General features: G+C 40.2%; 2 protein-coding genes and 1 pseudogene across 2 annotated transcripts; 2 read left to right on the top strand and 1 right to left on the bottom strand.

Annotated features, from left to right (window-relative positions):
• Window positions 1-7526: 7526 nt before the first annotated feature.
• LOC103722266 (probable methyltransferase At1g27930) lies at window positions 7527-8678 on the bottom strand. The gene has a single exon (XM_039133359.1). The coding sequence runs from the start codon at window positions 8491-8493 to the stop codon at window positions 7669-7671; it is 825 nt and encodes a 274-aa protein (XP_038989287.1). The 5' UTR covers window positions 8494-8678; the 3' UTR covers window positions 7527-7668.
• A 6171-nt stretch (window positions 8679-14849) lies between these two features.
• Window positions 14850-16859, top strand: LOC103719094. Its single transcript, XM_008808171.4, has 2 exons — window positions 14850-15548; window positions 16278-16859. Exons 1-2 carry the CDS (start codon window positions 14931-14933, stop codon window positions 16554-16556), a joined length of 897 nt encoding a protein of 298 aa, XP_008806393.2. The 5' UTR covers window positions 14850-14930; the 3' UTR covers window positions 16557-16859.
• Window positions 16860-20671: 3812 nt separating this feature from the next.
• On the top strand, window positions 20672-22707 carry LOC103719101 (annotated as a pseudogene).
• Window positions 22708-26239: the final 3532 nt, after the last annotated feature.

Genomic DNA, 26239 nt, shown 5'->3' with positions numbered 1-26239 from the left:
CTGAATCATTTTAATCCATTGATTCGCCAATTGGTGATAGTTGAGGTTGTGACCGAAGGCGAGGAGAAAGCTATGGTATTGCTTAGCTCGATACTCAATTCATGGGCGGTTTAATCATGAACTTCAATGATGCAATCTCTCAGTATGGATTTAGCAGCATCGATATTGCTCGCAGATGAAGCTCAAAGGAAGACTAGTTAGGTGGATTATTCTACTAGCACATTAATAGCAAAAGAAAGACCATTACATAAGGGATTTGGCAGTACATGGTCGAGATCAAAATCTTGAGAAAAGAGCAAGTTGCAATGCAATCACTATAAGCATAAGTATAACATATGAGAGTGTTTGTGACATGCGTAGAAGCAATACCGATGAAATTGATGTCAAAGAAGCTATTAAAGTCTTCGAAGGTATGGTCACTTATAATGATGCAAGGATTTTGAATTTTAGTAGTTCTTATGCTATTTGCTTCAAAAGAGGTTAGTTTGATTCCTTTGAGGTGATGGAGGGGTACCCTTCAGTTGGCCGACGGCTTTAGCTTGCGAGACTTGCTATAGGGACGTAGGGATCTGATTTTGTTTGGTGCACTAGACTCAAAAAAAATATGGGTGTTCAACATGAGGTGGAATTATGAAGGTGACATGTGGCATTATGCTATTGGTGAAGGATGAGAAATATAGATTTGTTGGTGGCAGGATGAGATAGATTAGAGGAGTGCTCTGAGTTTGACACAAGCTAGGAATTGAGCTAGCTGTTATCCCAGGGGAGAGGCTGTTGTTTGAACAATGGTAGATAGATCCAGAGGTGCACCAGTGACAAAGATGGCTGTCATCTCCTGCCTTAGGGCATAACGTAGCCTTCTGGGCCAAGCATATCTATAGGAAAGCTAATGGAACTGCAAATTAGGTAGTTTTGTTTCTGAACTGGTGAAAAGGAGCTGTCTAAAGCGCTCCGTGATTAGTGACTTTTTGATTTTTTTGAATATATTCGTACTGAAATGGTAGATAGAAGTCTTCTGCAAAGTCTTCTGGTTGGCTTGGCAATAGAAGCTAAGATGGACAATTTGTCTTCTATGCCATGTCGCTAGAAGAGTCCAAATAGGACTTTGAAGTGAGTTGCAGGAAAATGAGATCCATCCCTCACTTTTTTTATAACTTGGGCCCTATGTTACGTATTGCCTTCTCTCGGAAGAGTCCATGAATCCGGTGGGAAAAAGAGAGAGAGAGAGTTTTATTTCTTGGCCAAATCATATCTTACATTGATATTTCTTGTCTCTTTTATGGATTGTTTTCATACGTTGAACCGTGGTAAAGCTCTATACCTTGTGAATATTAAAGTGGATCTCTTGCTTTCATGGTAGATATAGACTCCATTTTTTATTAACCACGTTAAATATCGATGTTTCATGACAATTTTATTCTCTATTACCTTCTATTATTTTATTTAGCTATTCCTAGGTGTAACTAGGCGATGTAGGCGGTGGTGTCTTCTTGGAGGATCATGATGCTTGTAGTATATGTAGGGTTGGCAATCGGATAAGTTGGATCAGATACGGGTTAGGTTGGATGCGAATTGCATTAAATATTTATCAACCCAAATCCGATTTATTTATTAAACATGTTAAAAATTTAAATCTGAATCTAACCTCCGACCCGACCCACATAACTTATTTATTAAATAGGTGAAGTCAAATTAAACGGGCTTTTAACAGATTAAATGGATTTAAACAAGTCAAATGAGTTAAGTGGGTCAGGTTAAACAGGTCAGAAACAGATTAAATAAATTTTAAATACTTTAATTGGGTCGGGTACTCATAAGTGGTGGATATGCAGCCTACGGAGTGTATCAAGAAGAAGGTAGATTCATGGATCCCCAAAGACAGTGATAATCCTTTCCCTTCCTTTCTTTCTTCTGGCCCTGCTACCCTTTAATTCCTCCCATGGAAGGAGGCAAAGCTTGGGTTTGGCCATTATTTAATCAATCAGTCTCTAGCTTGAGAGAAGAAGTTGCTGCTTCTTCTCTTCTTTCTGCCTTTGATTAATCTCTTCGCTTTGCTCTGGGAGGCACCCCTCACTTTGCTTTCATAAGAGAAAGGAGGTATGGAGAATGAGAAAGGAGTCATTGTGGGAAGAGTTATAATGTAAGGGTTTATATAAGAGTCTTAGGAACAGAGTCCTAATGGCATTAAGGGCTCGTTTGGTTTGCAGGAAAAAAAGAGGGAAAAGTGTGGTCAACGGAAAAGTAATAAGATGCCTCTTTTTTGGTTGGAGTTTTCAAAGGAGAGAGATGGAAAAGTTGTATTCCCATGGAAATATGATTCCCACTGGAAAAGTCTTTCCCATGAGAAACATGGGAAAGTTACTTTCCCATAAGATGGGAATCACTCATTTTTTATTTTTTTCCAAAAAGACCCTTCAGCATTAAAGAAGCATTAAAGAGGCATTAAAGACTTAATTTCTATTAAGGGCATAATAGAAATTATATATAACTTTCTCAGGAAAGTGGATGGTCAACCAAACATAAGCACTTTGGAAATTTGTCACTTTCCCATGGTCAACCAAACATGCCAAAAATACTTTCCTAGTTATCCTCTTCCTAGGAATCTGATTTCCAGGAATCATATTCGTAAGAGGGAAAATACTTCCCGTGAACCAAACGGGCCCTAAGAGAACGGGGGGCGTGGAAAGACTGGCGCTGGGTTAATTAGGGACTTGGGGGATTGTGTAGCAAACTAGATGTGGCTGGGGTTGGAGTTGAGGGGAAGTGAGAACCGAGTTAATTGGAAGAGTCGATTTAGCGAGATTGAATCCGTTAAATCTAAAAGGTGACTTAAATTCTTAATTTCAAATTAAATATTTGGAGTTAAATTATTAAATTAGATTAAAACTATATAAAAATTCTAGCATTTGTATGGAAACTTCTGAAATTCCAAAAAATTCCTGTCCTAGAAAATCTCATAAATCTATGTCTTGATGGCATCAAGACCGTTAATCAAAGGCTAGTTTTTTTATCTCTAATTTAAATTGAGTTTCTCCAAAATCATGGTATCTTGTACAACGATCCAATTTAATCCAATTATGTTCCTGTTGCCTAGATCATAATCTATTCCAATCATGTCTTATAATCTAATTTTATTTGACAATGATTGGGGAGGATAGCTAAATTTAATGTGGACCACTCTAACTACTATAGAAAGAACTGGATAGGGTTACTACAAGATAAGTAGAGAATGCTGATATATACATGCTGACACTAGGTAGAAGCCTCTAAGAGAAAAATCCATCACATTGCAAAACTCACACATCAAACTTCTAGAGATCCTAATCTGCGTGTGTAAGGTTTGATTGAGGTATTTTTCTTTGAAAAAAAAAATATAGTTAACCTTTCGAGTTTGATAACGCAACGAGGACTCACATTTTACCGCCGAAGTAAATAATAGTCATATTAACTACCAAGACTCACATCCGCATGCTCTCCAAGCATATTGTAAATAATGGTTATATTCAGAGATGGGCATCGGGCCGTGCCGGGCCCGGCCCAGGCCCACAGGGCCATAGACCAAACGGGCCGTGCCTGGCCCGACCCGCTTAACCTAAAGGCTAAGCCCGGCATGGCCCTAGGCCCGTGGGGTGGCGGGCCATGCCAGGCCCGACACGGGCCGTGCCAAGGCACGACCCGTCTGTTCAAAAAAAAATAGCCGTTATGGGTGGCCCATAACGGCTATTTTTTTGGCCCATAACAGCTATTTATGGCTTTTTACCCATTTTGCCCCTCCCAACAGCCATAACATGGCTAATTTGAGGGGTATTTTGGGGGAAAAAATTGGAGTCCTATAAATTCGTGCTTGGCCCACGAATCGTGCCAGCCCATGCCCTTATGAGCCTTGCCGGGCTCGGTCCGTGGGCCAGAAATCCTTAACCCAGCTCGGCCCCCTTTTATGAGCCGTGCCTAGCACGGCCCGTTACTGTAGCAAGCGGGCCATGGGCGGCCCAGCCCAATGCCCACCTCTAGTTATATTAACCGCCAATATCCAAATAAGGCCTAGATACACTTGGGTAAAACAAATACATCAAATTGATATTTAGAAAATATATCATATGATTATACGATTGTTGTGTGAAAACTAAATCAAATAAAAAAAAATCTAACGATTATAATTATATGCGATGCAAACATATACCTAGTTACTTACCCAACCTTTCAAGATGAGACCGCTCTGGCCTCGTCGAGTCACAACAGAAGGTTGGCATCTGATTCCAACCACCGAGCATTAGTCCAAAATAACTGAACATGACATTATTGATAATTTTTCATACAATATCTTTTATAATAAACGTAATAGTTTTTAAGAAATATGAAATTATAAAGATAAGGACCCATTTGGATATTCCTGCAGGAATATTCTATAGGAATCAAGCCTACTAGTTCGTCCAACCCGACTCTCTTGAAAGCCTATTAAAATCCTTGCTTAAATCCCAGCATGTGGATATGGTGGTCAGTAGGGGAAAAAAAAAAAATCCATGTAGGCCATCTTTTTTCTTCCTATAGGACTCGAGCTGAAGGTGTTGAGTTGATATGGAGATATATTCAAGAGCGGCTTAATCTATGAATCCAGTAAGAAATTCAGCCTAATCATACTTGAGTACTCAAACAAACGTAAAAATAATCTTATCGGCTATAAAGAGAGGCCGAACTTCAAAAGAATGAACATAAAAAATTACAATCTAACAATTGTAAGCAACCATGGAAGCTAGGTGAGAAAGGAGCTCACTAGAATGATCAAGGTACACTAGCTAACTAATCAGCAGATTGGATGCCCTCACTAAAGATATGAATTAGAAACAACTCTGAAGTGCTCTCTTTGATGTGCCATATGTCCTTCAGGTGTGGACTTGATGGCTTCTGGTCATTTAATCTAATGAATAACAGTGAGGGAATCTCCTTCAATCCAATACCTGCTTTACTAACTGAGCAAATTAACAACCCTAACCCGCAACTCCACAATCAGCACAACTAATCTTAACTGCTGCTGAAACTAAAATTCCATAAGTTTTTTTTTATGAGGCTCCATTCATTTTCCCATCCAATTCCTCCTCCTGACATTATACAGGAGGTTTGAAGCAATTCATGGGATTGCTTAATTCATTAGTGCTTGAATTAAGATATTTCATGTTAGAGCTAAGTTGGCATGGTGCTTTTTGTTCGTGATTGGAACTGAAATCGGAATGGCTATATTTATTGATGGGCTTCGCTCATGATTGGTATAGAAATTAGAATTAAAAAATCAATTAAATAGAGAGGTATTTTTAAAAAATCAATTAAATAGAAGGGTATTTTTGAAAAATTAATTTTTAAGTAAACTTGGTAGAATAGGATTTGAATATTGGGAAAGAGCGGAGATTAGGTTTTTAGAGATTGGGGCATTCCTATTCCTTCCTATAATGAAAATGAGAATGGGAATGGAACTCCTCCCTACTACCAAACAGTAGAAGCGTGATTCACTTATTTTTATTTCTATTTCTATTTTAGAGCTCAACTCTTTCTAACCAAACATGTTCTTCTGGGAGTCCGGTCCTGATTTCATATGGGGAAAGATCATTATAGCTGGACAAGTTGCACTATGGCTTCTCCAGAAGGCTAGAAACATACTTGCTTTGGGTGGCCCAAGTTGCTCTGGGCCTTTACTAGCTTGACAAGCTTGCACCATGGCTCTTTAGAATACCAAGGTCCTGCAAAGCTAATCAATGACTACCAAACAGAAGAAAAGATCTACATGGGTACCTCCACCTCTAATTTTTTTAGGAAGAAAATAAAAAATCACAAATCTTTTCTACCTTTTGACAGAGTGGTGGGTGCTGAAGTTGTTAGTTGTTATCCCATGGGAAGACCTCCCCATTATCAAAGCTTCATCAGCCAGAAGCTTGGGCAGCAATGGATGTCTTTTGGTGTTACATGATCAATTGTTGGTGTTACATGACCTAACAATCCAAGATCAACCAACTCACAACCTTTTTCTCTTGTCTTCTCACATTTTCCCCCACTCTCTCCTCTAATGCAACACACCTACAGTTTGTCTCCTCACCAGCTCATTTATCCAAGTAAACTTGCTAAATGTGTTGAATCATATTAAATCTTGTAGTGGTTTAAACTTTTAACTGTACTTTTGAGTAGCAAACTCATATCTTTTGATAGTGGCTTAAGCAGTAAACTCATCCAAGTCTGTAACTTACTGAAGGGGTTGAGATTTTTCTCCTCCTTTTTAACCTAAAGAAAAAGGGATTCTGAAATTATTTCTAAGATTGAAACACTAAATCATAACATCAAGCAGACATACATAAAAATTAGCCCTCCTCCAAATATCCTTATTCTTCCAACTGCTAAAGTCTTTACTTAATAAGTAAAGTCTCTCAAGAAAGTAAGATTTGTTGCTTGTTTTACTCTTTATAGTAGAAATTAAAATTGATCTTATAACTTTTGTTAAATAGTTGTACAAGAAAACTAGCATTATTTTTAAACTTTAATGGAAAATTTTAACATACTTCATGATAATAACAAAACTAGCGAGAAGACTACAATAAGTGCGTATGTATGTATACATGCATGTATATAAATCGGTGTAACACATGAAGGCAAGCATGATTGATTTCTTGGGTTCTGAGCCCCACAAAAACCTTTAAAAATCTACACTGCCATACTCTGTTAACTTGCTGACCCAAATTGGCTTCCACCATTTATGCATTATTATACTTTCCCAAGATCTAATCAGACACTAGAGTATGCTATTAAGAAATTTTTTCGTAAAAAAAAAAACCAATGGGCATGTGCTCTCCACAATCAGAAATCCCCCCTGCAAACTAGCCCAATTCTCTTGGCTCATTTCTCATTATCCTTCATTTCTTCTAGGCTTCCTTGATTCTTTCCATTCCTCATTATCCCAAATTGGAGGTAATATTATAGATCCAAACAGAACGATACAGAAGGTACCATACCATGTTAGTTCGGTACCAGTACGGATGGTGTACCAAATGTCCGTATCGTACCAATATTGTACTAATATGACACTGATACAGTGTCTGAAGTCCGGTACCAAAATGACGAATCTTAAAAATTAAAAAACTACAATAAATATAATAATTAATAAAAATAAAATATTAATTAAATAAAAAGAATATTTATAACTATATATTAGTCCAGATCTTTGACTGTAATACTTCCCATACTCCCTTATAATCTAATTCTCTCCAATTAGCCAACAATAGGATCTATTCCATTCCAGACATTATTATTTCATATCTAATTAAATATCCACCCCTCCTTTATCTCATTTTTCTTTTCTTGCTTCCCCTTAGCCAATCAAAAATTAAACATGCAAATTTACAAATTAATCCATTGCTATTGCTTTCCCCATAACAACATTTTCCCAGAATGTCAGAACCGAACTTTAGTGCACCCAACTACCTCAGTTTTTCATTCTAATCCTCGACATTGTATTTATTTTAATTTCCATTCTGCTCCTTTCTTTGCTATTTTATAATTCGCCCCCGTAAAAAGTTCTAATTTACTGCATAGCAATTAATTAAGCTCTATAACAAATTTAAAATAAAACAAAACCATTTCACGCCTAGGAGAATGAAAGTTACAAGAAAACCCCTCGGGAGCCAAAAGATTTCAGCAGAAGCCCTTGTCGCCGGAGGAAGTGTCGTTCACCGGCGGGATCCGGAAATGCCACAGCCGGCCGGTGCCACCGACGAGATACTTCTTGCAGAGAAACTCCATGGCGAACTTCTTCTCGACCTTCCGATTGACGTCGTGGAGGAACACATCCGTCTCGCCCTCCCCCCGGCGGCCCCTCGCCATGACCGCCGCCGAGAAGATCGCCGCCATCCGCCCCGGCGCCTCGTTGTAGTACCCCTTTGGGGCGTCGATCATGATGAGATCCCACTCCCGATCGTAGATCTCGGCCGGGAGATCGGCCAGGGCCAGTCGGCAGCGGTGGTTGTTCTTGATAGGCGCCGCCGCCGGCGGGAGGCACGAGGGCTCGGATCGGTAGGATTTGAGGAGATCGTCGGCGTCGACGAGGCGGGTGCGGTAGCGGACGGTGTGGGCGTGGAGGGCGGGGGAGTCCTTGGTGACGGATCGGAACCATACGGGGTCTTCTTCGAGGAAGACGGTGGTGCCGCCGGCGTTGAAGGCGGACCACATGAGGGAGTCGTGGCCAAGGCCGAAGACGAGGAAGTTGCAGGGGGCGCGGCGGCGGAGGACGTCGAAGGAGATCCGGATCTCGGCGCGGGACTGCTGGGGGACGACTCTGGTGGTAGCGTAGTGGAGGAGCGCCGCCGCGAGCTCCGCCGAGGGAGAGGAGGAGGAGTAGACGGAGGAGCAGAGGAGGGCGCGGTCGCCGGCGCGGACGAAGCTGGAGACGATGAGGGCACCCGCCAACAGCGCCGCGGCGGCCGAAGCGGCGAGGAGGGGTTTCTCCGACAGCGCCCGCATCGCTTCGTTCTCCTCCTCCTCTTCGCCGATCTTTTGCCGATTTCTTCCTCTTTCGTCGGCGCCAAACTATATCCTGTAATGGCTTCTTTCCTCCCTCCTTTGTTCTTAGAGATATAGCGACGAGAGTGTCCGTACGCTGTCCCGTTTTATTTCTGAGTGACGAAAATGCCCCTCAGCGTGAGCCGGATGTCAGATGTTCTGAGTACCACCTAACCACTAGGGATGTGATATCCAATGCTATAACTATCTTTATTGGAATAGAATATCCTGGAGTTTGGTAATGGTATTATTTGTGGTGAGATGCATGGTTTGCTAGGGAATACCTATTTATATTTTATTAAAAAGATTTTATTGCTCACAAGTTTGTACATATGCTATTAATTTTGAAATATATGTTCTTCATGCTCTATTTTCTTGATAAAAGAATCAAGCTATGACAGTTATAGTAGCTATTTAAGAGTATTTTATTTATAGCAATGTGAAGAGAAATAACAACTGAATGTGAGGACTTGGTGATTTAAAAAATGAAGAGGGGCAATATATATATATATATATACATATATATATATACATATATATATATATACATATATATATATATACATATATATATATATATATATATATATATATATACATATATATATATATATATATGGGGATATCATTTAAATATAGGTAACACTTTCTTTAAAAATTCACTAATATGTCTTTATTATTTTAAAATAACAAGCTATCTTTAAAAGAATAACATAAATGAGACAAATGTCACAAGTGTATAATTACAAGGTATTGCAATTTCAGTCTTTGTGGTTAATAGTATGTAACTAAACTCAAAATTGGAATTAAAATCTAAGTCTATCAATAACTGTGAAAAGACCATGAGAATATCCAAATCTATATAAGTTTAAATATGAAAATTTCTAATCTTGCAATAGTTATAAATTAAGTGTGTTCTTGTAGCAAACTAAAAGATGGGTGCAAAAACAAGTTTGAGGGGTATTTGGATAAATATAATTCAATAGCTAAAAATTATTTTAATTTTTTAAAGATGATTGTTGCAATGCTGCAATTATAAATTACAGAGATAGTCCTATCTTTTTCTTATATCTAATTAGTAGGCTCCGTTTCTTGAAAATTATCCCATATAGTTCATATATCTAGCTTCTGTTAAATATTATATTTTATTTGGTGCTCATGGAGCTTTTGGTATTCCATTTGTATCTATATAATATATCTATAATATTAATATCCAATGTGTACTCATATAAGTTAAAATAAATATGAATATAATTTTTTTATATCTAACTAATTTTCGTACCTATATCTATTATTCATGAAAGGAAGATCACATAGATCTTTTTCAACTCCATCAACAAATTTTTAAAATTGAAGCAGATTGTGTACCCAAAAAAAAAAAAAAAAAATTGAAGCAGATCTATTAGTCTACTTCTTTAATGGTATATTAGGTAAGTTTGGGTTGGATCATTGGAAGGGAAGGATATTTTGGAAACTTGTGAATATGGATTGTGGATTGGCGCCAAGTGGCCGTTGGTGAATGGCCGTCAGAAGATCCTAGAAATTTGAATAGACGGATAAGATGATAGCACGTGTCCTGCCAGCATCCGCGGTACTAGATGTCGGAATGCAGTTTTGAGAAACGTGTCCGTCGATAATTGTTTGAGGCTGAAAGTGGTATGATTGATCTTGTTGTGCGAGCTCCGTCGTCCGATAGTGCCTGTAGCTTTGAGATTACCGCAAATAGTTAAACACAGAGCTAAAATCGGATTGGGTATCACTGTATTCACACCTATAATTATTTTATAGTACAGACCCCTAATATTAATCAGATATAAAAAATTTATATTTATATTTATTTTAAATGGAAACAGATATTAAAAATATGAATATATATAGATAATTAAAGTTTATGATCCAGAATCAAAAATATTGTTATGTGGATGGTAAATAAAATAAATAGTATATTAATGTGATTATATATATTTTTTAAAAAAAATAATAAATTCTATATAAAATTAAATAAGGTTATAAAATAATTGAATATTTGGATATCGATTGGAGGATTGTCTATTCATATTTATATCAATTTTTCTATCGGACATGAATACGGATACGGATATTAATCGAATGCTTAAGTTTTTATCTATATTTGGATAAATTCGAATACGAAAATAGATTCAAATAAATATTATATGGTCCACTTTTATCGGTATATAGAGCCGATGGGGGAGTAGAGCTAACATATAGAATTCCATCCATTTTAATTTTTTCTTTCGCATCTGATCCAAGCCCTCCATCTGAGGAGGGCCAGTACAAGTGATCCCACATCTTCTCTCTTCTTCACACGGCGGGCCACACATCAGATCGGATGCACAAAAAAAATCAAAATGGATGGAATCCTGCCCATCAAATTTGCTCTACCGGCTTCACACTGATCTTAAAGTGCCAAATGCCATCGGATGGTCGGGCTCGTGAAATAAGATCAATCATTCTACAACAAATATAGGTGGAGGAGTCTGTTCGTGGATATCCAATCTTGAATTTTGGGTTCTCCTTCATTTCCATGTTAAGTTGATGCGGTCTCCTTGATTGTGACTGTGATGATGGTGTTGAATGCTTAGCTTGTGATGTCACCGAGGAAGAAAAGCTAAACCATTCAAAACAATGATGAACCCTTGGTCAAAAACATGATATGTAGTCTGCAAATGCCTCAAGTAAATTCCCTTTTTTTCTGAACAAAAAGATGAGATTGATGGACCACATAAGTTCCTCACTTTCTTAATATTACTTACTATTCCTCCAGCAATTCCATTTGTTCACAACAAAGAACCTATCTATTAGCAGATACTCGCATTGACAATTCCTTCCATTATGGCGACCCTAGGGATTGAGGAGCAGGAGGGCACCCTAAGGTATATGGGGTACCGATCATGGGTCGGTGTCTTCGTAGGGGGGATTGCCTCCCTATGGAGCAGAGTATTTGGCGGAGGTTCGAGGGGTGGCAAGCGAGCGCCTTATCCATGATGGGCAAGATCATTTTGGTGCGGTCAGTCTTCAGCTCGATGCCTATCTATTTTATGTCCAACACTGTGATGCCCATTGGAGCGCTGCAGTATATAAAGCGCTTGTTCAAAGACTCCATTTGGCGGAGGCAGAGGAGCATTAGTGGGGTCCATTTGTTGGCATGGGATACAGTTTGCCAACCGACCAGATGTGGTAGACTCGGGATTCACTTCCTAATTGAGCGGCGGGAAATTTTTGCTATTAGGTTGACAATTAGATTTATCCTAGAGTCGGCGAGTCTTTGGGGCTTCCTGATGAGAGCCAAGTATGGAGGCCCAGCGGATCTTTCAATCTTTCGTGTGGGTCGGTGGAGTTCTTTAATTTGGCAAGAGATTTGCTCTTGAGCTTCTTTGGTGTTGCCGGAGATCAGATGGGAAATTGGCGACGACCGAGGTATGGATGCCTTGGGGGATTGCTGGTTGGCCGACTTGCCTCTTTACTAGTGGCCCACCTTGTACGACCCACAATGGTTAGAGGGGCGCAGAGCAAGCGATCTGATTGTCCCAAGAGAGCAGAGATAGGATGAGCACCTTATCAGGAGGGCCTTTGGTGAGCAGCTAGCTGAGCGGGTGTTGGCGATGCCACTTCCGGTGGTCGCGGCCAAGGATAGGAGGGTGTGGAGCAGGACTAGCAGGACGGAGGTGAGCATGAGGGACCTACTAGAGCTGGTGCGGAGGCCATTGGCACTGCAGATTGAGGAGAGCTGGATCTGGCAGATGTGCACCCACCCCTGAGTGGCACTGTTTATTTGGAAAGTTGCTTGAGGGTGCCTACCCACCAAAGGAGTAATGGCTCAGCGAGGGGTCAGCATACCCCCAGGCTGCAGGGTCTGCCCATAAGTGGATATGTCTGTCTACCATGTGCTTTTTGGCTCTCAGCGGGCAGTCCAAATCTAAGCGTGCTTGTCGGGTTCCTCTATCCTGCCGTAGCGGTGGTCGTCTATAGAGGATTTCATGATCTTTTTGAGGGATTCCTCTCGGAGGCTCGTCCTGGTGGAGTAGGAGATTAGGGCGGCCTATCTGGCTTATCACTATTGGCTAGATAGGAATGCTTGAGTTTTTGAGAGCAGAGGGGTGCAACCAAGGCTAGTGGTGGATAGGGCACTTCTTCATGCGGTGGAGGTCGTTAGCGTCACTGCGTCGTCGTCCCTTGGGTTGGCTAGAAAAATCTGGGACTCTCATTCTGCTCTTGTAGCGTCTAAGACCATGCTCGTCTCCTAGGAGCCTTCACCTCCTGGTTTTCTCAAAGTGAGTTTCGACGGCAGCTTCAGTGAGGGTGGTCACGCCAGTGTGGGGTTTGTTATCAGAGATCAAGAGGTCCGATTGGTGGCGGCTGGGGGTCAATGGATCTTCGATCAGAGTATGGTCGGCGTTGAGGTCAAAACTGCATAAGAGGGCATCTCCTATGCGAGGCATGTGCTGGGCGCAAATTGTATTGTCTTGGAGGGAGACTCAGCCTCGATAATTGAGTGGATTCAGGACTCAGGTCATGCAGGTAGCGGGTTGCGACTGATACATGATATAGCAACCTCTTGGGGGAGTGTGCCTCCCATCGGGTCACCCATGTCTACCGAGAAGCAAATAAAGCGGCGGATTGGGTGTCTTCCTTTGCGGCTCAACATTCTGGAGATGTTTGGGACAATCATATTCTGGTCCCGTCTCCTTTGTATTCTCTCTTTTTTTTCCGACTTTATGGACTGCACCTACACCCGTTGCGTGTGAGGCGCCAATATATCAAAAAAAAAAAAAAGCAACTATAAACATTTCAAATTCTTAGGTTGATCAGTGGGGATCCAAAACTATCAACAATAGCAACTAATATTCAGTCACCTCCTTCAATATTCGACAATTCTTATTTGAAGAGTAGTATGAGGATAAATGATAACTTCTGCTACAATGCTGAACCTGGATGAGGATTAAGTGACCAAAAATCAACCTTTATTAGGGGAGTTTCTCATAGACGGTATTGTTTTAGGGGTATGCATGTAAAAACAATAAAAAATACAAAAATTAACTTGTATAAGACCGATATTATTGCATAGAGGTTGTAATTAGCAAATGAAAATGGTGAAAAGGAGGAAGGTACTTCCCAGGAGCAATGAAATGACCGGAACCACTTTTAAATTTTAATGACTAATCCACTAATTAAAATTGTCTTATGATATGATAAGTATATATATATATATTATATTTATAATATTATTTATTATATATAAATTTATTATTTAATAATTATACTTATATTTATATAATATATAATAATTATTAATATTTTAATATTTAGAAATTAATATTTATACTTTTTATATAAATTATTTGGATGTTAAAAATATTTATGCTGAGTATGTTTTGAGTTTACAAGCTTTAGAAAGATAAAAGAAAATCTTTTTCTAGGAGCAGAGAGAGAGAAGGTAGTGGAGTTCTCATTGGCTTGACTTTTGGTATATCGCCACAAAAACAAAAAAAAAATATATGTTTATATAGAGATCGAGACCGGACCCACAATCCATATGTTTCGATTAGACTAAGATTACCTCTAGCATGCCCTCAGATTTGCCCTGATTAGTGATAACCCTAGTATAAGATTCAACACTTTGACCAAGGCAAAATAAGGATTTGCTTTTAAATCATACCAAAACCACTTTGGGCTTCTAAGATGTAAGATTAAATAAAATAAATATATTTACAGTATAATGGTTATATTATTATATAGACAAAGTTTTTAATAAACCACTTATGGGATAATTTTAATAGGACAATTAGTATGATGCCCTTCGATTGGTGTTGCCATTAACAAAGTCTCACAAGTGACAAACATAGGCATAAGATTGAGCTGCAAGTATTTTTTTATTTTTTTTCTGACCTCGGATAATATCATGCTGATGCAAAAAAAAAAAAAAAAAAAAAAAACAAAGTTTAGCCTCTGGTTGCCGAGTCTAATTATAAGTCGGCAATCCAAGAAAATTTCTCACTCTGTCAAAATAAAATGATGATGATAAGAGCCAGTCTCCTAACGTTGCCGCACATCCCGCCACCTCCACCGCCCCTCACTCGTCAATGGCCACGTGTCCGGACAACTGTCCACTCTTCCCCTATTCTAAATACACGTGGCGGGTCACTTTTCATGCAAACGCATGCAGAATATTCCCCGATCTCCCAAGAAACCCCTCACCTCACCACATATCTACACCACAACCATCCTGTCTTTCCTGTAATTTCCTATAATACCGAGGCCATTCTGTATAACCGTTTCAAACAAAACAGGTAACTCCTCCCCCCCGTCGCCTCTCCCTCTCCCTCTCCGCCTCAAATCCGTCGTCGCAGAGCAAATTAAGCAGAGCAAACAAAGCAACCATGTCCGGCCTCTCCCTCGCCGTGGCGCCACGCTCTGATCCCGATCACACGTCCGAGAAGCCCCCATCAGACGGCCCCATGCAACGTGAACAGACGGTGATGGGCGGCGTGATGGGATCCCTCCGCGTCATCGAGCTGCAGCTGGTGGCCTTCATCATGGTGTTCTCCGCCAGCGGGCTGGTCCCCGTCCTCGATCTGGTGTTCCCGTTCTTCGCCTCCGCCTACATCCTCGCCCTCTCCCGCCTCGCCTTCCCCGCCGTCGGCCGCGGCGGCGGCGGCGGCGGCGGCGGAGGGTCCCGGGAGGTCTTCAGTGGTTCCCGCGGCTTCCGGGCCTACGTGGTTGCGGGGACCACCGTGGGGCTGTTCCTGCCGCTGGCGTACGTGCTGGGGGGGTTCGCACGTGGGGACGACCACGCCGTGCGGTCGGCCACCCCGCACCTCTTCTTGCTCTCGTGTCAGATCCTCATGGAGAACGTCATCGGCGGGTTCTCGCTCTTCTCGCCGCCGGTGCGGGCGATGGTGCCGCTGCTGTACACTGTGCGGCGGATCTTCGTCATCGTCGATTGGATTTATGATGTCTGGTTTAATAAGACCCTCCCGGCTAATGCTTCCATCAAGGTGAGTGCCATGCACATACACATGTACATATACATACATACATACATACATACATAAATACATATATTTTATATGGATGTCTATCTTCTGTTGGCTCCCTCTAAAACATAATATATTTTACAAAGAATACTTATTACATCTTTAATGATGATATAAGGATGTATGTAAAATAGATAAATGTGTCTCTTGTTATTAATTAGGACTTAATCTCTAAAATATTTTTGTCCCCTCTTTTGATTTGGATTTTTTATATGGTAGACTAGTTCGCTAGAGTAGTATCGAAGGACTGCTTCATAGCAGAGCTTCCGCCCCCTTTGTACTCTTTACTTTCTTTTGATTTGGCAAGATGTACTCACGTTAGAGCTATATGAATTGCGGTTTTCACCAAAAAAAAAAAAAAAAAATCAATTTCCAAAGTCAGTCCCACAATTATATAAATTTGGTTCAGTCCTTTCATAAAACTTTTCTTGATCCTATATTTGATGAACAAAGACTTGGATGATGATAATTACTATTGCTTAGAGGAATATCAAAATTGCATCCAATTTGAAGTTTGACCAACAACCTTGATGTGTAGCTTATTGCAAATGTGGGTTCTTGTAGGGAATATTTAGATTGGAGGATCAACATGTCCTTCTCCTTTGTTTCTCACTCCCTTGAGAGCATTACATTCATGGTGTGTTACTTCTTTTGTGTTCATGAATCATCAGCAATTCTGATTTGGTGCAGGATGTTGCCTGGCTGTGGTTTGGTAAGACACTGGCCATTGCAAATTTGCTCTACTTCTCTTTGAACCTCTACGGTTTCTTAATTCCACGGTTCTTGCCAAGAGCCTTTGAGAGGTACTTCAAGGAGAGAGATGAGATTTATTCCAAGATGGCCGAGGACAAGCCGGCCGGAGATCCGGCGGCCCAACCGGCAAAATCCAAGTCCCGGAGACTAAGAAAGCTGATTGACATCAGGCTATCCAAGAGGCTTATTCAACAATCGGCCTGGATCGAAATGTAGTTGTGCTGTGATTAGCTGGTACTTTTGTTTTTGTATTAGGGTTTTTGTGTGCATGAATGAAGACTGAGGTTGGTCTTGGTCTCAAACACAAGATTTGGTGCAAGTTCACATAGAGACCTTGTTGAGCAAGACCAGTTTGTGTTCCTTTTTATTCAGATTACGTGCTGTTTTCTTTATGGATTAATGGTCGTGGTCATCACTATGCTCAATTTGAGATCCAAGCTAAGTGAAATCTTTGTAAGCTCGTGGCGAATTGGTTGTTGCACCTGTACGTTTGGTGAAAAAACTTTTTGATATTAATTTGCAGCAGCCAAGCCAAGGTTCTCCTTCATTGTTAGAGCATGATCAAAGGTTGCAAGTTAAACCATAAGATGGATACGAATTATAGCAATTCCTAAGGTAAATTATTGTTGTTTAAGAGAATGAGGGGTTGTGTTTTTCGTTCCAAATTAAACAAAAAAGATTTCACCTTCCTTCACGAGAATCCTATTTGATTCTTGTTTTAAGAATCTTTTACTACTCAACCTTTTTGGATTCCTAATTCTAGGGCTTTGTGTGTGCGCATTGCGCGATTTTGTTAATTAAGAAGGCTGGATCCTAAGTAGTATTATTCGCATGGCGATACAAAAGGATGCATTTAGTAGGGTTGCCAAAGTCTAAGAGATGCTATATATTGAACAACCCTCACAAACAACATAGAAATGTTGGTACCCACCTAAAGCCTATGGACAAAGTGGAACATAGGCAGCCCACAAGCCTAAGATCACATCCAAAGGGTTAAATTTTGGGCTGGATATGTTGACAATCTTGTTTTTTCTTGGCCCTAGTACACCTTATTTCCCACCATACTTACAATCATGATCAAGTATTCAACTCCCAATAATGAAGGAGGAGACTTACCCAAAGATCCAAGTTACTTCCAATAGTTATTTAACATTCAAAGTATGGACTAACTTTGTAAATTGACCCTACTTTGTAATAGTTGTTCAAATCACTTGAGCAATCATACAAAATGTCAGTAAAGTTAATTTTTGTGTTGATTGTTGAGCGACGGTAGGACCGTGTTCAAATTTGAATTCATCGGTCTAGCTCAAACATTGATTGCCATTCACATTTTGGCTGATGATTGGTACCTAAACCTAATAGGATGTTTAGTTTAAATAGTCGGCAATTGTAACGAAACCTTTAGTTACTAAAGAGCTCTTGAGCTCTAACATTGCTTTACCCCTTTTCTTTAGGTTCAAATTTAGCATAAGACAATCAAACCCATGCGATGCACATGACATTGTCAGGATGGTGTGAGGCAAATGAGCATGCAAAGCCTTACTATACTTTTTTTTTCGCGCTAAAACCAGCATTTCATACATTACGAGTACGGATGCACCCAGTAAAATCAACAAGCAATAAGTCACACAGTGCCCTAGGTAAATTTTCCTTCTCTACCCATAAAGTGTTTTCTGAGTGGCTCACCACATATGCCGCCACCCAGACATCCACTACGGTTTCCATTAGATGGGAACACTCGTCCTTTATTTAGATTACCTAAGTTTCAAGCTTGTGAGCAATGCAAACAAAGGGCGTGTTTTGTGACAACTTTATTATAATATATATTGACCAGTGTTTTCAATGCGAGTATCCGAATGTCCCACAAAGCCTTTTTCTTTTCTTTTCTTTTTTTTGTTTTTGAAAGGGACATGATGGCCGTTTTTTTTTTTTTCTGGCCATTGGCAGAACAATACCCACTCTGCATGTCAATCACACGTCAAACGACAGTCTATGTCTTGGGTGCTTTGTTCCGAGAAATTATATCGTACACCGACTCGATTGCTTAGTGAAAAGGGCAGGGAGGGAGAGAGAGAGAGTATGATAAAAAAAAATATCTGGTTGAAATTTATAAAAAAATTAAATTTATAAAAATAATTTTTTATATTTTTAAAAATATTTATGTAAAAATCTAAAAAAATTAATTCTTACCGTCTGAAAATTAAAAGAAATTTTTTCTAAAAATACTTTAAAGCTTTTAGTATAATTAATATTTTTTTATTATATTATAGATACAATAGATATTTTACATGATTTTTTTTAAAAACTTAACCCTAAAGATAAGTTGTTTTGGAATATATGAACACGTAAAAAGCAATCAAGCATGAAAAATGACTTCTCAAGTATCATATATTTGGCATCAGTATTTTTATTAAAAATATTTTAGTAAAAAAATTCTTGCACGCTAAAAAAATTCTGTGTTTACATCATCATGCGCACAGCCAATCACAGCAGCTCGTTCTCATCCCTATAAAATAAAACCAACAAAAACATATAGCTGTAATCGGTGGTGCACGCCACGTAGGATATAATTTCTCATTTGATTAGACAAAAGTTGTTTAAATCTTAGTAGCAAGTTATTTATCTGACGAATCCTTTCCCAGCTTATCTACTCAGGAAGCAAACAAAAACGCAAGCAGGAACAATATACTAATCATCACAGGAGAGCTGGAGCAAGCGATTGTAGAACAAAGATATTGGATAATCATTTATTATATAAAAAGAAGGAAGGATATTGAAAAATATTAACTTGTTGAACAGAATTCTATAATTTTAAGTACATGCAAAAAAGATAGGGACAAGCGAACTAACATAAGAGATTGGGAAACATGGCGTCTTACTCTTAACAACATCATCATCACCCATTAAATTATACCAATAAGCGTCCAATCATAGCAGTTGTTACTTCCATTTCTTAGTGAAATTTTGTTTTCAATCCATGCACGCTGCACAATTAGAAATTCAAACATCAACTTCTAAGGTGCCCATGAGATTGTAGTCTTACTTGAAGTATTGGGGACCATGCCTAACATCATTGATCAAGATGAAAGATGCATGAGTCATACTAAAAAAAACTTTCAGGTACACTTTGAATCCAATGTTGAAAGATCAAGGGCCTTGATGAAATAGAGGGACCAATGTCCTTGTCATTCAAACAGTGCATATGAAACTAAAGTTGAATCATGTCCTATAAAAAGCTATCACTCAAGCAAGCAATTGGAGGGAGATATCCTCTATGTGGTCTTGCATAACATTATCAGACAAGATAGCTTTTAATCAAAACACAACTAACTTAGCATTGCACCAGCGCATATGTAATGAAGTCACACAAACTTTACAGTCCACCAAAGCAAAAGTGATGGCTATATCAATTCATAATTGATAAGAAAGAGGATGAAAAAAGGTATCTAAAAGCACATTAGATTGTTTTTTCTTGAAAAGAAAAGAAAGTAAGATCCAGCAGGCAATATGTGAATCGATCATTTCATTATCACAATTTGCCGAAAGTCAGAGAATCCAACTTTTTTTTTTAATGATACGTTGCCATCCTTCCTCAAAAAAACATAAAGCCAAGCCCCTTTTATTCCCCAACAGTGCTGTAAGGCCAAAATTGCTCTCTTCTGTATCCGTACCATATGATATATCAGCAAAAAAAAATTATTTGATTCAAAAAAATACAAAAATATTTTTTTTATAAAAATTAATACCTAAATATATAATATATAAAACAATACTTTTTATATATTTAATGGATTATAAAAATAGTATATTTTAGAATAATTTATAATTAGCCGAGCATCTATTTTTTAAAAACTTTATGTAAAATTAAATGTTATTAAAGAAAAACTTTACATATTTGATTAACAGTTTAAAGGTGCTTTTAGAAAATAAAATATCTACCCCCGAGATGGTAGCACGGTTGGAACGGAGCTAAAATTTTACCAAAATGACCCAGATTCGAAACGCGTGGGCGTCGATTAAATGTGGAGACTAAATCCTTCGCGAGGTGGGAAGAATGTGAGTAAAACTTGTCTGTCCATATCGAACATTTTTCAATGGGAAGGAGGCTCAGTAAACGTTGCCACATGAATGAGGTCCTCCTCATCCCCTCTTTTTTTTCCTTAAGCAAATATATATATATATATCAACTCCCATGAAAATTAAACTTTTTTATATCACATATAAGTTTTTTTTATAAAATATATAAAAAAAATTTATTTTCAGAAAAAAACTACATTTTCTACTTTGTAATACAAATTTTAATTAAATATAAAATATTTTAATTTTTTGTTGACCGAATTTTTCTCCTCCTCTCTCTTTTCGCGAGTAAAAAAAATGCCAAGCGCCGACCCGTCTTTTTTTTTTCGCGGTGTCCCTATGCGTACCATGACCTTTTTTGGAGAGGGCACAGCAGCAGATTGAACGGCTTTGATGCATGCCAACTACAAGGACACAAATGAAGACAGAGAAAGCTGAGATCCCGGTCCTTATTTTGTATCCAATCTCCCGTCAACCGTCCATCATGTCCTCCATCCACCTCACAAAAAGTCACACCCCCACGTCCTGGCAACGTTACGGTTCCCATCCCCGGGGTCTCGACAAAAAAAGCAGCGCTGAAAAGATAGTGAGGTAACCATCACGTACGGTGACCAGACCCCACTCAAGCTGCCCAGGCTTCCCATTTCCTAAAATACGCCCACGCCATCTCACTTTTAACCAAGACCAAGAATTTTGTTTAGTTCCCAAAACACCCCTGCGCTAAACCGGTTAATCGCCATCTCAAGGGAGGGTATATTTGCCATTCAACAAAAAATTTAAATAATCGCGTGAGAGGACCGTACCGCCTCTCACTCTCCTCCACTTCCCCGCTAACCCTAATATTCCCGGTATCCCCAGTACGTCCATTGCTCTCATCCAATGGCCCGCATAACACTCCCTATGCGAGTAAAATCAAACCATAGGCATGTCCGTCGATGGGTTAAGTCTGGACAGCGCCAGATTCATTCCCCATAGGATTTTCTATGCGAGGAGTAGAAAGATGAACCAGGCCAGCTGTCCGCACTGTGACGGACGTACGAGAACTCTGTGGAAACCGGGAATAGCCGGTGAACCGAGAGCGCGGGCCGAGGCTACCTGAGAGAAAGGAACGTCCTAGCTCTTATAACAGCGACGCCCTTCCCCCCGTTATCCGTTCCTCCTCTCTTTCTCTCTCTCTTTCGTGCCGTCCAAGCTAAAGCGATAAATCCAATCTCTCTCTCTTCTCGTCTCTCTAGGATTTGGGTGAAAAATTTTGAAGAAAGAGGAGGCAAGAAGAGTGTGGAAAATATGAAGAATCTTTACCCTAAAGGGAAGGGAAAGATCCACCCATCGCCGGCGTCTCCCTCCGCCGGCGGCGGGGCGGGCGAGGACGCGCTGGCGGTGCTGAAGCTCCTGCCGGCGGCGATCCTGGCGCTGACGGCGGCGTTGGGGAACGAGGACAAGAGGTGCTGACGTACCTGATGACACGGTCTTTGAATGGCGAGGGGATGGGGCGGCCACGGGGATCGGTGGCGCCGGCGGCGGCGGGGAGGAGAGGCGGCGGGTGCCGGCGGGTTGGGGGAGTCCACCGGCCGCTCTTCGACTGCGGGGTGCTTCGACTGCTATAGTAGCTTCTGGTCCCGCTGGGACTGCTCTCCTGATCGCGAGCTCATCCATCAGGCCAGTCGAGGGCCTTCGAGGAGCACCTGGCCAACTCCCGAGAGAAAGGGCGGCGGCGGAAAGGGCCGGCGGAGGGAGCGGAGGGCTTCGGATCTTTCGGAGAAGGGGAAGAAGAGCAAGGAGAAGGAGAAGAAGAAGGTCGAACAGATCACCGATGAGAAAGTTCTGGAGGCTCCGGCTGTGAGATTCTCCAGCGAAGAGAAGGCGGCGGAGGTGGAGGGCACGGCAGGGGGAGGCGGCGATGAGAGGAAGGAGGATGAAGAGGAGGTAGCGGAGGGCGGAAATGAGGGCGGCGACGGCGGGGGCGAGCGGCGGCGGGGTTTGGCCGGACGTGATGGGGTTGTTTAATTCCCGTTTGTGGAACCTTTGGAGTCCGGGAGTCTGAGCGCCATTAAATATTGCTCTCTGGCCAAAAAAAAAAACAAAGAAAAAAATGGAAAAAGATAAGGCGGTAGGTTTTATCTCCCACTGGAATATTATATATGTCTATGCTTCTTTTTTTTCCTTAAGGTCTTGTAAAATTTCTCTCTCTAAATTTCCGGAAGTTTTGGTAGTCTTGCCGGGGTTATACATGCATGTATGAGATCTATTAGTTAATTAATTACATAATTAATGATGTTAGATTAGTTTAGTGGTTGAAGTAAAAAAATATTGTTTTTACTCGTGGCCTAAGTTAAAGGTACTTGCTAATTAAATCTATTTGCTTAGTATTACCATTAAGTTACCACTGTTATGGTGGATTTTGCCCTTGCTCTTTGCGGAAATTTCTAAAATACCACTGTCGGAGATTAAGTAGTCCGGTTTTGGAGAAGGTACAAGTGGAATTGGGTAATAGGGCAGTGGGATTAGGGGAGGGTTATTGTAACTTAAATGCAAGGTTTTGGTGACTTGGGGCTGAGACATTTTTGAAAAAGAGAGAAAAGGATGGCTTGGTCTTAATAAAATATGGTTATGGTACAAGTTTTGGTTGTTAGGGGTTCTCAGGGACGCAGAAAGGGGTCTAAAAATGGAGCCTAGGCCTGAAGGTTGCAGAAAGGTTTTGGACCTTGTACTAGGGGGTACGAACTTAGTCTTTATTATAATCATTAGAAATAATAAATATAGTTTTAACTATGGAGGGTATGGGATAGGGACTGTGTTGTAGGTTGTACTTTCTTGTCTTTAGGTAAACAAAAAAAAAAATTGTTGAATTGCTTGGAATGGGTTCACTTCCTTAGCCTTGGGGAACTTCTATTATTATTGTTATTTTCAAATGTTTTGTTACATTGGTAAGATAAAGAGTTCAGCTTGGTGGATATTGCTTTAAAAATGGGCATCACTATTGGTTTTACACTTGCACGGGAGCAGCCCTAATTGATGATGCTAGTAAGTGTCGACCTACCCAGGCTATGAATGCCATTAACATGTAATAATTTATTCTTCTGGGAGTTGAAGAAAAAGGGTATCATTGATGGGACCTCTTTCCAAATTGTTGTCAAATACTTGCTAGATTTCATGGTTTCTTCTTGATACAAGCAATCATTGTGTTTCGTTCTCTAATGTCCAAGGTGCAAAGGAAATTTTGATCCACTTTGTTGATGGATTTTAGTTAGGTAATGGACGTCATTATTGTTAGTGTGATCGATAAAAACCCCATAAGGTGACTCTGGACTTGCAAACTTAGTCATTCATTTATCTACATGCATTGATCTCCAAAGCGAGATTCATATATAAGAGGTGAATGATTCCTTGTATTGCACCAAAGATACAACCCCTATCCCTTGCGAATGATGACTGTTATTTGGTGGATATTTTGTAGCTACATCTATGCTACATTTTTGGTAGCTGGCAGGATGCAAAAATCATGAAGTATTAAATAGATTTTCATGTACTTTATATTAATTTGTAATGAATTAATAAAATCATGAAAGTTAAATAACTGGTTAGTTTTGTTATCTCAGCAGATTTCTTTTTAGAAAAATTGTGGAGCAGAACGTTCCACCTAGTATGGTGCACTCATGAGTTTTATTTGACAACCTCATGCCACATTCCCATGCCCATTAGCCTGTACTCTGTCTTTCTAAACAGGAAAGTTCACTTGTTAATTATAGAGTTAGGTCATTCTCTAGGTAAGAATGGAGTTGGCTAGACTGGACGCTGGAAGTCCTTACACGAAAAAGAAAAGAAAGAAGAAAATGAGTAATTTGAAGAAGCAAAAAAATAGTAGATTCCTTTAGTTAAGCATCTCTTTTAATCAAACCCTGGAATTTCTTATGATCGCATAACATCACCTCCTTGTTCCCCCGTCCGTTCACCCTTATAACCAAACCAGTGGAAGGGTCTCAAGGGAGAGGGTTTTAGATGAGTTTGGATGGTGCCATGCAGGCGAGGCAAACAGCGAACCGGCACGACAATGATGAGGGCATGGGTGGTGAACGCCACAGCGAGGTGGCGGCATGGTGGGGAGGGAGAAGGGAGACGAATGGTGAGAAGCCAAATGTATGGATTAAAGAGTAAGAAGAAAGGGCAAGGTAATTGGATGTCGATTGGTTGCCACTTTATTTCCTATTATATCCCTGTCATGCTTCCGCGGGGCACGTGAGGCACCCAATGCCTACGTGGGGCCGCATGAGGGGGGAAAAGGCTCCCCTGCCAGATATTGTCCGGTTTCGAGGTTTTACGCAAACGTCCTTCACCCCTCTCCGATTTTATTTTCCATCCAAAACGCGTCTGCAGGATTAGGAGACATCCGCCTCATATGCCCAAACTCCGGAACGAGTCTTTCCGATGTGGGACTATTGCGCATCGCATCCTTCCCACCATCGGATAAGAGCCGTCCTCGGCTCTGATACCAAATGTCGCACCCCCGCCTGCGCGGGATACGTGAGGCACCTAGTGCCCACGTGGGGGCCACATTAGAGGGGAACACGGGGCTCTCCTGCCAGATATTGTTCGGTTCCGGGGCTTCGGGCAAGCGTCCTTCACCCCTCTCCGATTTTGTTTTCCATCCAAAACGCGTCTACAGGATTAGGAGACACTCGCCTCATATGCCCAGGCTCTGGAACGAGTCTTTCCGATGTGGGACTATTGGGCCTCACAATCCCCTGATAAGGAAGGTCTTGGATCATCAAATGGATTCTATAAAAAAGTATGTAAAAGCATGGTAGCAAAGACTCGTAATCCTGCTATCGGGATGGAACGACTCAGATTCTTCGAGTTCTTCCTTAACAAAACCTTCTGAATTTTGACGGTTATAGCTTGATTAGCTCGGGGACGCAGGGATGGTAATTTACTCTGCCCTAATAGGTACCCGATCATGATGTGGTGCGTTTTATCCAACCTATTTAGAGTTAGTGGCATGGCAAGTATTGAAATCAAAACTTGTATTTAGGATCTAGGGCGGATGTAGATAATGAGATCAGAATCGCCCTTCTCCTTCTATTCAAACCATCTGGATGATCCTAGTTGGCTCATCCGCACCATTTCCATACCCTAGCCACTTGCATGCCACTGCACTTTTTTCTTGCCAAGCTCTCATGTCCACTTAGAAGAAGGCTTAATCATGTAGAAGACTGTAACATTCATGCTTAGTTGTTTATTTTTTTAATTATTTTTTTTTGGTTTAAGAGACATTTAATTTTTTAAAAAATAAATTTTTATTTGCTGTTGGAAAAATTAGTTTTTTATGTTTAGATCTTCGACTAATAGTTTGTTCAATATTGTGTAAAGCATTGAGGTTTAGTTTTACATTTTTTTACTTGTCTGATTTATATACTTACTTTTTTTTTTTTAGTTTTTATTTTTTTTAATTTAAAAAATATTTTATTTTTTAGAGAACAATATATTTTTTTTTGCTATTTATAGTTTATGTCCATATCTTTCACTCTTATTTTGTTCAACACCATGTGAGCACTGAGATTTAGGTTTGTATTTTTTTCATTTGTTTGATTATATGCTTAAGAAAAGATGATTTTTATATTTTTATATATCCTGATTTGTCCCTACCTATCATGTCTAATTGTACTCGTCATGCTCTGTCCCGAGGCAGGGAGTAGGAGGCAGACGTAGGTACGTGGATGCAGGTAAAGTTATACTCACCTCATTGCCATCCTTCTAAGGATGCATGAGCACTTGAGCTAATCTCTTTTATCTGTCTTTCTATCACTAAAAGTTCTTGCTGATAG

The sequence above is a fragment of the Phoenix dactylifera genome, chromosome 14 (assembly GCF_009389715.1).
Source record: "Phoenix dactylifera cultivar Barhee BC4 chromosome 14, palm_55x_up_171113_PBpolish2nd_filt_p, whole genome shotgun sequence".
Classification (NCBI taxonomy): Eukaryota; Viridiplantae; Streptophyta; class Magnoliopsida; order Arecales; family Arecaceae; genus Phoenix; species Phoenix dactylifera.
Note: the sequence above shows the minus strand (reverse complement) of the source record. Positions and strands in the feature narration are given on the sequence as shown.

Excerpts from the sequence above, each read along its gene's own strand:
- LOC103722266 (XM_039133359.1), bottom strand. The coding sequence starts at position 8,493 with ATGCGGGCGCTGTCGGAGAAACCCCTCCTCGCCGCTTCGGCCGCCGCG.
- LOC103719094 (XM_008808171.4), top strand. The coding sequence starts at position 14,931 with ATGTCCGGCCTCTCCCTCGCCGTGGCGCCACGCTCTGATCCCGATCAC. Across the intron at positions 15,549-16,277 it reads CGGCTAATGCTTCCATCAAG|GATGTTGCCTGGCTGTGGTT; the intron begins GTGAGTGCCATG and ends GATTTGGTGCAG.